This window comes from Papilio polytes, unplaced genomic scaffold (assembly GCF_000836215.1).
Source record: "Papilio polytes unplaced genomic scaffold, Ppol_1.0 DF823691.1, whole genome shotgun sequence".
Classification (NCBI taxonomy): Eukaryota; Metazoa; Arthropoda; class Insecta; order Lepidoptera; family Papilionidae; genus Papilio; species Papilio polytes.
Window position 1 is genome coordinate 4965143 of NW_013525513.1, and position 12473 is coordinate 4977615.

Below are 12473 nucleotides of genomic sequence, written 5' to 3' on the forward strand. Positions count from 1 at the left end.
CACCGCGCAGGTCCACGTCCATACCCATGTTAGACATGCTGCGGGCTGTTGCACAGTTTCATTTAACACTAGCCTTTGACAACGAATTTATCCATAAAAGAAATTAGTAAACGGCCTATATAATCTTCTAGATTATGTTCAACGTCTTTAAAAACCTGTTAAGGTCAGTTACATATATTTAGTTATAATTGAACAGTTTGACTATGTTGTTACACAAAACTTTAACTATGTCGTTAAACGGGCACCAACAACGAAACAGAGCATCTGTAAGAGGTTTAAACCATTTCTATGATACAAACTTCCATCCAAACTTTCGAATTTACACCACTTTAAAGAACATTCACAACCATGATTGTACTAACTTAAAGTTTTACAAATAAAATATATTTACTGTCAATTTCTAATACTGAAGCATTCATTCAAATAATATATTCCTAACAAAGTTTTAACATAAAATGTACTCACGATTGTATTGATTAGGAGCAGGGACAGGATTATTCATCATTTGCGGTGGCACTGAAATATAATTGAAATTAATCAAATAAAGTTTAAAGTTTACTCCAAAAACAATTATTTTTTTTAATTTTTTACTACTGTGTATATAATTAGGATATAATAATATGTTATTTTATATTAGTAATGAATTCTGAATTACCTTGTTGCTGATTTGAAGGTATGTAGTTGTTAGGCATCGGAGGCTTGTCAGGCTGTAACACTGGAGGCACAGGATTACTGGGATGAAGCATACTCTAAAAAAAAATACCTTCATAGAAAAGTTTCATAAAGATATTGTTACAGTAAATTTATAAATATTTATCTTTGAATATCTTGCCACACTTGAGAGTATTCAATAAATTTTTATAAATGTTTAATATACCTAAATAGGTGTTTCCCGTTGGACCAATTGGACCATTGATTGATGGACAATGAGATTTTTTCCCTTTGGGCTGATTGAATCAATACAATCCATTAATGAGATAGGAAAAAAAAACCTATTAGTTGATAGATGCAATCACATCAAAAACTTACAACAGCAGTAACTGGATCAACAATTCTCATTATGACTTGTGCCTGGAGTAGAGCATATGCTAGCTGAGGATTTTGAAGCAACATGTTTCTAGCTTCGGCCGGATTGTTCTGAAATATTAAAACACATCGGATTAAAAAATATTGTATACAGTAACTATGAGAAGAGTAATTTACTGAAATAAAGCTTTTAATTATTTGCATTAATAGGCGAAGTGATATGACAACATACTTGAACACAAAGCTTCATTTGTTTCATAAGTTCAAACATTTGCTCCGGAGGTAGTGTAGCTACTGCTTTGCTGATAGCTTCTGGAGCTTTTTCCGGTTCAATTGCATCTCCATATGGATTTTCTACCTATAAAACATAAAAAAAATTTTGTAATTCATATCTACAAAAGAAGAGAGTTTAATTTAAAATCTTACCTGTGGACCCTGCATCAAGGCTTGCATTTCCATTCTTGACTTTTCCGTACAAGCATTATCAACTCTGAGTGATCTACCACCGATTTCATAACCATTTAAGTTTCTCATAGCACTAAGCGCTGTTTCCTGATCCTTATATTCGCAAAAGCCATAACCTTTAGGTTTTCCAGTCTCTCTATCAAACACTAGTTTAAAAGACAATACCGGCCCCACTTCGCTGAATATATCTTTAAGCTTTTCCTCCGTAGCTTCGTAAGGAATATTACCCACTGAAAAATTACAAATAATCGTATGAAACATAAGAATTTGGAAATCAATTTAAAATGTTAACAAGTAAGATATTTACCAAAGACAGATCTCATGGATTTATCCATGATACTCTGTTCCTCTTTTTCTTTATTTTTATCCATGTTTACGGGATAGTATGTACCTAATAAACTTTAAAACGATAAATATTACGCCGATTAAAAATATAACCCGCCACAACAAACTTTACATCTATCACTTTTTTGACGTTTCTTATTTGTCAAAGAATAGAGCAAGCAGAGACAATAACTGTAAATACAAAACCTAGGAAAAGCACGTAAAATGGATTTCTAGTTCTGTCGAATAAAGTAACAAACATTATTTAGTACTTATATTAGTTATTTTTATGAATAATTAGATAAATATTATTTTGTAGCAAGCAATTTTTTGTAAAAAAAAATCTATTTCCAGTTTGTTAATGGTATCAAAATGTTATCTGTGTTACTGTAATTGTAAATTATAATTTTTCAATTCAAAGCACAAATGTATTGAGTTTTCATTATTTTTAGAACAACGTATTTTGTTGTTTAAGTATTCCTCGTCGGAGGCATCAGTAAAACAAACTTCATTACATATCTTCAAAGTAAATCGGTAAACAAGTTTTTTTGCGGTGACTGACAATTTCCATATTGAAGTGAACTAGTATTGATTAGGTTTAGTGCAAAAAGATGAAGAGAATGGTACGGGAGTTTTAAAACGCTAATCGCCCAATTACATTCCAGTAATAAACTGTATTGAAAGTAATTGATAAAATTATCGGAATGAATCTCGATAACTCGTCGAGAGAAAATTCCGAAGCCTTGGACTCCATCGGGACAGTAAGTCCGAGAGAAAAATATCACAGTATGAGAGAAAAGAAATTATCAACTGCTTCACTAACAAACTCCGAAGGAGCACGCCCGAAAGTGGTAACCGTGAAACATCCTGAGTCAAACAAGCCTAAACCTACAGCCAAGAAGAACAAACCTATTCAAGCTGATTTAGATGTCATCAAAGAGTTTATGCGATGCCGTGAGGAAGGCGTTAAGCGACTAGATTTAAGCAAATCCAGCATCACTTCTCTACCCCCTAATGTCAGAGACCTGACACATCTGGTTGAATTTTATCTATATGGAAATAAACTAGTTGCTCTTCCAGCTGAATTTGGTTGTCTCACAAATTTGCAGACACTAGCACTGAATGAAAATTCTTTAACAAGCTTACCTGATTCCCTTGCAAATTTAAAATGCCTTAAGGTATTAGATTTGCGACATAACAAGTTAAGTGATATACCAGATGTTGTATACAAGTTGACATCACTGACAACACTGTTTCTTCGGTTTAACAGAATCCGAGTTGTTTGTGATGGAATTGCCAATCTTACTAACTTAACTATGCTCAGTCTGAGAGAAAATAAGATCAAAGAATTGTCTTCTGGGATTGGTAAACTTGTTAATCTGGTAACATTTGATGTTTCCCATAACCACTTGGAACATTTACCTCAAGAAATTGGATTTTGCATTAATTTGTCTACTCTTGATTTACAACATAATGATTTACTGGATATACCTGAAACAATAGGTAACTTGCAGTCACTGACTCGTCTTGGTCTTCGTTACAACCGACTGACTGCCATTCCTGCAAGCTTAAGCAACTGCATACATATGGATGAGTTCAATGTAGAAGGCAATTCTATTTCACAACTCCCTGAAGGGTTGCTTTCTAGTCTTAATGAATTGACAAGCATTACACTCTCTAGAAATTCCTTTATGAGTTACCCCTCTGGGGGACCTGCTCAATTTACTAATGCATTTTCTATAAATCTAGAGCACAACCAAATTGATAAAATACCATATGGTATATTCTCTAGAGCTAAAAATTTAACCAAACTGAATATGAAAGAGAACTTGTTGACATCTCTTCCACTTGACATTGGAACATGGATCAATATGGTGGAGCTGAATTTAGGCACAAACCAATTATTAAAATTGCCTGATGATGTTCAATGCCTTCAGAATTTGGAAGTATTAATACTATCCAACAATTTGTTAAAACGAATCCCACCCAGTATTGGTAGTCTAAGAAAACTTAGAGTCTTAGACTTGGAGGAGAACAAACTGGAAGTTCTGCCAAATGAAATTGGATTTTTGCATGATTTGCAAAAATTGATTGTTCAATCCAATCAGCTAACTACATTGCCTCGATCTATTGGTCATTTGATCAATCTCACATTTCTTAGTATTGGTGAGAATAACTTGCAGTATTTGCCAGAGGAGATTGGCACACTTGAGAACTTGGAGTCATTATATTTGAATGATAATCCTAATTTATGCAACTTACCATTTGAGCTAGCTCTTTGTGTGAGCTTACAGATAATGAGTATTGAGAATTGCCCTCTGACTGCTATTCCACCTGAGGTGGTGTCGTCTGGTCCATCATTAGTTATTCAGTATTTGAAATCCCAGGGCCCGTATAGGGCCATGTGATATCAGGAAGATAAAAGCCTAATGAACGAGGGCATTTAAACTTGAAAGAGCGGGATTACTTCAAAATATCTCCAGCTTAACTTGAATTTTTCGACAATGATTAGAAGTCATGTCTGTTAAATGGATGTGTAGTTACATTAATTGATTTATCTCTGAATGTTTCTAAAGTTTTACAGTGTTTTTGAAGGATTGCTTAAATTTAAATGCTCATGTCATATTTCTACCAGTATTCTGTTTATAGTTGTAATATTTATATCTTTGTATTCTATAATCAATGTTTTTATTTAGACTAAACTCTTAAATAAATAATGAATTATGTGTAAGAAAAATAATAAAAAAAAAAAACAAAAATAATCATCGATGTTAGTATTTATGTTGATAATGTATTTATGATGTACATATGTAATGTGTAAATGCATTGTTTTCGTAACCATAGGTTATTTGAGTCTACAATAGTTCTCCTGAGAAGATTTTCTCTTATTGTTACTAAGTACATGTGGCCAAATTATATGACATGCTTTACTACTCTGCGATTTGCTTAAAACCAATATTTAATAGTTAGAAGTCTTCTGTTGTGAACTTGTATTTTAAAATATTTGTGTATAAAAGACTTTTTCAACATTATTAATTAAGATATTGAATATAGCAAAAATCAGTTTTTTTTAGTCAACATACAATAACCTTTTGGTTAAAGTACTTTGTTTTAGCTTTTTTAATGTCAACTGATCTAAGATCAAATGTAGTGTAAGTTTATATTATTCTAGTTTGTTGCATTTATTAATTGTATGTTGATATCTTTTGGACTTGTAAGTAGTTTTTTATTGCTTTAAAATTGAATTTTGTAAACTACCCCCAAATTATATATGCTGTAGGGTGATCTCTAATAGTCGCAAATGTGAAGGATAACAAATCCTTTAAGGAAGTTAAAAGTTTTCTTATTGCTTTACAATGAGATTGAGTAATATCAATTTAAACTTTATTAAATGTGTAGAATTACCTTACTTTTACTCTAAATTGGTTATATATCTGTAATGTACCATCCAAAATTTGACATTAAATGTTTGTTGATGTGGTTTTCAAATGTTATGAAATTTCAAATGAATTTAGTATTAGATTTTTCTATTGTAGTAAATAATGTTCTTATGTATTAAAATATTGGACTCGCTTTGCCAGACCCTCAAATGTAAATATTATTTGCTTCTACATGGGTCTATTTCGTGTGCGCGTCAAAAGTGACCACTTTACACATAATGCCAATTGTCCTGTTAACTTTAGGAGTCGTAACTATTTGGTATGTGGATAACGTTCATTAGTACGACCGGTGTGAGTCAAACTGAATTTGTGTCAATGCATTTATCATACCTTTTTACTACTAGCTTTAGTATATTTGCAGTCATATCTGTTATAAAAAATTTAATATGTTCTATAGATTGCTTCAATCGATTCCAAATAATTGATTTTTAATTCTAATGAGATTTTATCCAGTGTTTTTCATTTTTATCGTAATGTTAAGTATTTATTCATATTTTAATCACAGTTATCGTAATAACTGATTAAACATGTGTATTGTAGAATTTTTGCTTTTGTAATATGTAGTCACGTAATTTATATGATAGTAGAAATTAAACTCTGCTTTGTGTACCTCTATGTGTTTGAAAATATTTAGACCAATGCTTTACATGAAAAAAAGTAGTATAATTGAAGATTTTGAAAACACTGGATAAACTTTTCCGGTCCCAAAAAATGTAACTAACAAAAGAATATTCATAAGGACGAAAATGATGAAACATAAGTATTGTTAAATTAATTTTTATGTATGCTTTTTACAGCTTTATTTAGAGTTTAGAGATGAACTATATAGGTTTTCCACTATTAGCTATTGTTTAATGACATGTAATATGTGTTTAAGAAATAAATTAATTATAAAGATATGTCTATTAATTTTCCCTGGTAATTTTATGTAAATATGAATTTTTATAATGGCTTGTACCAAATATCAAATAGTTAACTTAGTAAATAATAATCAATAAATAAACTACCAAAGCTACCAACAATAGTGGATAATAGAAAAAATATAATTGTGTGACGCCTATGGCAACACTACGCTTCCGGGGGACACTCACGCAGCGACTGACATCAAAGAAAAAAAAACTGCGGACGACCATCCGCCTTTAAATCCAAAGCGTTTTAGAACGTAGGTATTAGTCCCCATTTTACCAATTAATCCAAAGTTCGTCCAAAGTAACAGAATCAAAAATAACCTATGAAAACTATATGAACCATCTCGAGGTTAAAAAAAAATCTTGAGAAAAAGATGGGAATAAAATAATACAAATATTTTAAATTTAATAATTTATGAAGTGCAAGTAGAATTATTACACAAGTTTTATTTTTAAATTGCGCATTTTCATATAAATAATTGAATAGTTATATACAAGTTACATTGTAAATGAAAGCAGTCTATAAAATATTTACGAAAAATCGATGCCATGTATTCGGATCACACTAAATGCTTTGTTACCCTTAAGCTATGTTCTTCACATACAAAAATATTTTGACCTAATAAATCACTATAAAACACACGATTTCATCACATGCCTACAATACACAAACTAAAAAATACGATTTAAATGAAATCTTTTATATAATACACAAACATCTTTATATAGATCAAGAAAATATAAAAGTAACTTATATTAGAATTGTCTGAACTTACCAAATGACACATAGACTTATGAATTTACAAGAAACACTCAAATATTCGAAAAAATATTAAAAATAGCTGTCCGCAGTACATAAAATCCACAATTCCTCAGAATATTGCAATAAACTTATTGTCTAAGTTTACGAAAATATAAGCATAGTAAAGATTGTAAAAAAATCTTAAACAAGCACTCACCACTATATTCATACTAAGTCTAATTCGGACTAACGTAAAAAGAAAATAAGCCAATATTAAATATTTCAAGGTTCTCAGAAAGCAGTAGAAATTCAGTTTTAGTAAAAGAAAAAAAATCAACTGTGACTAAATCTATGGTGCATGAAAATAAAGTATTAGAAAAATTTATATTGTTCAAGTAAATGTTAAATTATATACTAGAATTTCTGATCTGAACTTTGTAATAAATTGATAAAAAAATCTTAACTGTACAGTCAAAAATACTGTACAATTAGGAATTGTCTATTGTATCCTTTGTCTCAATCTGGCATATGCGTTTGTCCCGCTTTCGCATACGAATTGTAGCAACAGATAAAAAAAATGGTATAATAAAATTACCCATTTTGTCAGCATATATAATTTGTATAGAAATTAACAATTGTTTATGATATTCCTACCTGTATAAAATTCTATATCTCGCAACTAATAAGTAATGTAATACACAACTAGCGTCTACAGTCAGTCCTTATAACAAGTTGCATAAAGCCCCTTACAGAATTTCAGTTCTGACAATATTAACTGGACAAACTGTCCGGTTAAAACTGTACACTTTTACGCTAAATTTTAAATGTCCTGTTCACAGTACTGTCATGTCCTGTGCTTTAATTAAATTTAAATTACAATTAAAGTTTTATCTATACACACACAGTTTTAACTGACGGTATGATTTCTCAGTTAAAACTGTCAAAACTGACTATCTGTAGTGGTCTTTAGAATACATATCAAAACTTCCAGTTTGAGGTTTCATTTGCATATTATAAAAAATAATATCATTAATCAGTTCTATTGAACAGTAACAATTTGTTTCCAACCGCAGGTCAATTAACGACGCAAACTAAAACGTGAAAACTTACATCTACTCATAAATCTTTGGCATTTTCCATATTGCTTACAATATATTGAAGCATAAATAATATAATCATGTGATATCATAGATGTGTTAATTACATAGATTCGTTATATACTAGCTTTTACAAATTTTTTTACGGAGTTAAAGAAAAGAAGTAAGGGCCGGTCCCACCACTGGTTGATAGATGCTGAGATAGCTTTAAAACGACGTATCTGTCGAATAAGGGAACAAAATCTGGTATTTCCATCAAATATTTTATAAGTTGGATTGCTATCGGACAATTTACAATTTGGTGGGACAGGCCTTAATTTCTAAATGTAATCGAGATCCGTTTAGCAATTTCAGAAATACCTTCATACCGACCATTTATCCATCTAATTATTCGCATTTATAAGTAAGAAGTCAAAATATATAGTTAACATCAGTGTTAACATTCCCTGTATCTTACTGAATTTTACATATCCATTTTCCAATACTTTTCAACTAGTATATAAAAAATCTATATTTTCATACAAAGAAATGTGTAAAGAAATTTATGGCACACATTTGTTATAAAGCATTTGTAATGAAAATATATATGTTGAGATTTTGTGCAGAAAACGTGGCATAAAAACTGTTAACTACATGTTGGTATAGAAACATATTATTACTGTCATGTCGAGATTCCCGAGTGTCATAATTGAATATTTTGGTTGTTGATACCATATTTACATGATTAGACACTTCCTCTGATGTCTCTTCTGTGGTTCCGGTCTTAAAACTGCGCGTACTGCTTCATCAAATACCTGAAATAATTACATAAACTAAAAAACATTTGTGCATTACTTAAATTGCCATCACTAGTATTTTTAAATGCTTAATAGAGTAATATAACAAGTTAAAGAGTAACTATATAGGGCCAACTTGATATTGCCACTGATTACACAATTTATACTAATATAATAAAACAATCACACACACCAAAGAATTGTTGCATAGGTTATCACCAATACAATCTTACTAGTATTATAAATGTGATAGCTTAGATGGATGGATGTTTGTTAACATTTGTAGCTTAAACGGATGAACCAATCTCAATGAAATTTGGCATAGACATAGAGGATAGTCTGGAAGAACTCATAGGCTACTCATTTTCTTTTAATTCTACACGGACGGAGCGCGGGTGAAAGTGAAAGTGATAAATAACACACTAAAGGCTTTACATGGTTGCACTATTATTTTTGGGGGAAAAAACTTGTCATTAGAGAAGCGGGAAACTACAAGCCCATAGCAGTAAAGAAACAGGATTTCCATGGTAAGAAAAATTGTTATCCAGTGGTAAAGATAAGAAAATCAAATAGTCATTTTAATGTTGCCATTCTGCATTGAACAGGATGAAATAAAGCTTTTATTTCATGCAGATGAAGCCTCACAGGAACTGTCAGTAATAGCACAAAATGTTTTTTTTTGTGACCGAATGGCCACTGTTTGCCTTGAAGAGGCATTTACAGATTCAACCGGGCTTGAGGTGGTCAAACTCAGTTTGCGCTTAGCCTACACAAAATATGGTAACCAATATATTGCAATGTGCCAAAGTTAAAAACAGCCCACTAAAAATTCTGCTTATCTATACAAGTGCATAAACTCAAAACAACAATAAGTTTGTTTACCTGCTTTAATCCACGCTGCGTTAATGCTGAGCATTCCATATATTTGACAGCTCTAATTTTGTTGGCCAACTTCTGGCCCTGTTCCCGCTTCAACGGTGACATGCCCTGCTCTGAGAGTAGACTCAATGTCTCTCTGTCATCTCTTAAATCTATTTTTGTACCTAGAAACATAAAGAGTAATAAAATAGTACTAAACACTTTTAAATACTATTATGACTTATTAATAGTGAGCTACTTTTTCTTTCTTCACTTAGTAAAGCTTTATGTTTAAAAACATAAGACGAGTTATATTGGAGAGTGGAATGAAAAAGGTAAAGTTCCTAATAATAGTAACATTTGCATTCACATAATGTAATCATTTGGTTTATTAAATATTTTATGGGTAAACTAAAACATTGGTTTATACACCAATATAACATTGCAGAAAATTTAAACAGCCCAATCCACTTTCACTTATAACATTTACCTTTCAATTAAGTAATTTATGAGTTTACGTTATTTCAACATATTATATCTTAAAGTGAAAGTAAAGTACATTTCGGAACATTTACTGCTAAAAGATACCAATATATAAAAGTACTTACCAACCAAAATAATTGGTGCATCAGGACAGTGATGTTTAATTTCAGGATACCACTTAGATGTAACATTTTCATATGACGAAGGACTGAAAACAAGTGGTTTTTAATATCAAGAGAAATTATGGTCATAAAATATTTTCATAATTAGAATTACCTTGTTACACTAAAACATATTAGGAAGACATCAGTTTGTGGGTAGCTCAATGGCCTCAGTCTATCATAGTCTTCTTGTCCCGCTGTATCCCAAAGACCTAGAGATACAGCTACACCATCCACCACCATTGGGGCTGAATAATTATCAAACCTAAAATGGACACAAATTAAAATAAAAACTCATATAACCAATACGTACCACGACCACAAAGGTATTGAATACTTATTATTCTCGATCTTTACTTATTATAATTAGGATCCAATATGAATAAATTTTTGCTTACACTGTAGGCACATATTCGCCAGGAAAACTGTCCGTTGTGTATGAAATTAACATACAAGTTTTTCCAACAGTCCCGTCTCCAACAACCACACATTTGATAGGCCTTCCAGAAGACATCTAAAATAAACAAATAATTGGTAAATAAATGCCAACCTATGAGTCACGGAAAATCCAAAATGTTATAGAAATATTCTTTCTATTACCTTGAAATGAAGTGTTATAAATTCTGTCGATTAAGTATAAATTATTGTTCGTATTGATAAAGTTTTGTACGTGCTTTTCAGTTGTTGATTAAGAATTATGAATCAAATTCTGATCACAATATAGAAAAAACGCATTGAGTGATGGATGGTGTATTTTAATATCCATAGATAGAAAACATTTTTATGGCAATCGTATAGATCACAGATGTAATTTTTCTTTAGATGTCGAAGTTGACATCTTTGATGAATTTCTTTGTAAAGAATTTAGTAAATAAATTACTTATTCCGAGCAAATAAAAAACTGTAACTGTAATGGGAGCTTGCTTTGCTTGATATATAATGATTAAAAGCTCTCTGGTCGTTGTGCACTATAATTTTGTTTACTCTTTGATATCATTCATTATCAAATCAAGTTTTAATCTTTGATTCAATCACTTTTATTTCATTGATAATTTCGGACTGTGTTGTTATCTTTGCGTTTTTGATTCCTTTTTATTGAAATTATACAATATGTACACAGATTAGTTTCCTTTGTTGTGTCGCATTTAGTTTTTATTTAATACTCGCTTAACACCACCCTATTCTACTGAAATATTTCTTGTGCAGATAACAAAACGGTAAGGTGAAACCAAGGAGTAATCAAAATTGATAACGCTTTGCAAGCGAAATTATGAATCAGCACTAGTTAGTTACAATTTTAAAAGGACTTTAATATTTATTTATAGATGGGTGACTCATGTGTGGAGACTCCAGAGGCTCCAGCTTGGTTATCTAAACTAGAAAGTCAGCGCGAGAAGTTGAGTAAAGCCCGGCTTGGTCACGATAGCGGTGCAGGCGCATCTTGTAATTCCTGTGGTAAGTAAATAGTAATGTTCCTTCGATGTTTCGGAATATCTATTCAATAACACTCAACTCATTTGATCACTTTAGTACAATACTTACTATTTCTTTTAATTACAGGTCCAACATGCCCAGGATTAGACCTACACTTTTGGCGTAAGGTGTGCCGAGCGTGCCACTGCAGCAAGGATGTGCATGATGTGCAGGATGATGACCTGACTGGATGGGCTCAGTTTGAACTTCTTGGAACTGCGAGGCCTAAGAAGGCATCATGTAAGTATTGACAAAAACATTGATAGCCACCTAATTGCTAAGTATTAATACCATGTTTACTTTTGGTTTTATATTTGAAATACTGTTGTGTTGATTGAAAACTAATAACAAAATAATCTGTACATTAATTTTCCACATATTAATTTGTCATCATTTTTCATTACAGTGCCCCTGATTAAGATTCGTGGAGTGACAGACAAGCCTGTAAAACTCGATTGGGTTCCTCCAAATGCCTCTACAGAATTGGTAATTTTATGATATCAAGATAAAAAGTATATCTTTCTTTAAATAAATATCCTTTGTAATAAAGATAAAAATATCACTATCAAGATAAAAGTTTTGTTCACTGTACTTCATCTATGAGATTTCTTAAATGATTTTATCGTTTTTTGGACTGGTACAGACATGTTTAATTTTTTTAACAAATATTCAATTTTATGAACCATAAACTGTTCAAGGGCTCACAGCTTACATGAACCA

At 31.3% G+C, this 12473-nt stretch overlaps 4 protein-coding genes across 4 annotated transcripts in view; 2 read left to right on the forward strand and 2 right to left on the reverse strand.

Moving 5' to 3' along the window:
- The window catches only part of LOC106104076 (cleavage stimulation factor subunit 2 tau variant), a 4398-nt gene extending 2449 nt beyond the window's left edge, over window positions 1-1949 (reverse strand). The window contains exons 1-7 of the mRNA XM_013284015.1: window positions 1799-1949; window positions 1453-1721; window positions 1259-1384; window positions 1030-1137; window positions 656-749; window positions 466-516; window positions 4-45 (exon numbers count right to left, since the gene is read on the reverse strand). Of these exons, the coding sequence (XP_013139469.1) occupies window positions 4-45; window positions 466-516; window positions 656-749; window positions 1030-1137; window positions 1259-1384; window positions 1453-1721; window positions 1799-1862 (754 nt within the window). The 5' untranslated portion in view covers window positions 1863-1949. The remainder of the gene's footprint in view (window positions 1-3; window positions 46-465; window positions 517-655; window positions 750-1029; window positions 1138-1258; window positions 1385-1452; window positions 1722-1798) is intronic.
- A 267-nt stretch (window positions 1950-2216) lies between these two features.
- LOC106104275 (leucine-rich repeat protein soc-2 homolog) lies at window positions 2217-6117 on the forward strand. The gene has a single exon (XM_013284274.1). The coding sequence runs from the start codon at window positions 2520-2522 to the stop codon at window positions 4221-4223; it is 1704 nt and encodes a 567-aa protein (XP_013139728.1). The 5' UTR covers window positions 2217-2519; the 3' UTR covers window positions 4224-6117.
- A 1808-nt stretch (window positions 6118-7925) lies between these two features.
- On the reverse strand, window positions 7926-11050 carry LOC106104240 (ras-related C3 botulinum toxin substrate 1). The gene is made up of 6 exons (XM_013284222.1): window positions 10881-11050; window positions 10679-10794; window positions 10396-10545; window positions 10245-10327; window positions 9661-9821; window positions 7926-8796 (listed from the first exon to the last, which is right to left on the reverse strand). Exons 2-6 carry the CDS (start codon window positions 10792-10794, stop codon window positions 8719-8721), a joined length of 588 nt encoding a protein of 195 aa, XP_013139676.1. The 5' UTR covers window positions 10881-11050; the 3' UTR covers window positions 7926-8718.
- A 243-nt stretch (window positions 11051-11293) lies between these two features.
- The window catches only part of LOC106104239 (testin), a 3752-nt gene continuing 2572 nt past the window's right edge, over window positions 11294-12473 (forward strand). Inside the window, exons 1-4 of the mRNA XM_013284221.1 lie at window positions 11294-11497; window positions 11606-11735; window positions 11841-11993; window positions 12160-12239. Of these exons, the coding sequence (XP_013139675.1) occupies window positions 11606-11735; window positions 11841-11993; window positions 12160-12239 (363 nt within the window). The 5' untranslated portion in view covers window positions 11294-11497. The remainder of the gene's footprint in view (window positions 11498-11605; window positions 11736-11840; window positions 11994-12159; window positions 12240-12473) is intronic.

What these genes read in the sequence shown, in the direction of transcription:
- LOC106104240 (XM_013284222.1), bottom strand. Translation starts at nt 10,794, where the DNA reads ATGTCTTCTGGAAGGCCTATCAAATGTGTGGTTGTTGGAGACGGGACT. An exon ending in ATATGTTTTAGTGTAACAAG is followed by an intron (nt 10,328 to 10,395) that starts GTAATTCTAATT and finishes ACTTGTTTTCAG; the next exon opens with TCCTTCGTCATATGAAAATG. An exon ending in CGCAGCGTGGATTAAAGCAG is followed by an intron (nt 8,797 to 9,660) that starts GTAAACAAACTT and finishes TAATTATTTCAG; the next exon opens with GTATTTGATGAAGCAGTACG.
- LOC106104275 (XM_013284274.1), top strand. Translation starts at nt 2,520, where the DNA reads ATGAATCTCGATAACTCGTCGAGAGAAAATTCCGAAGCCTTGGACTCC.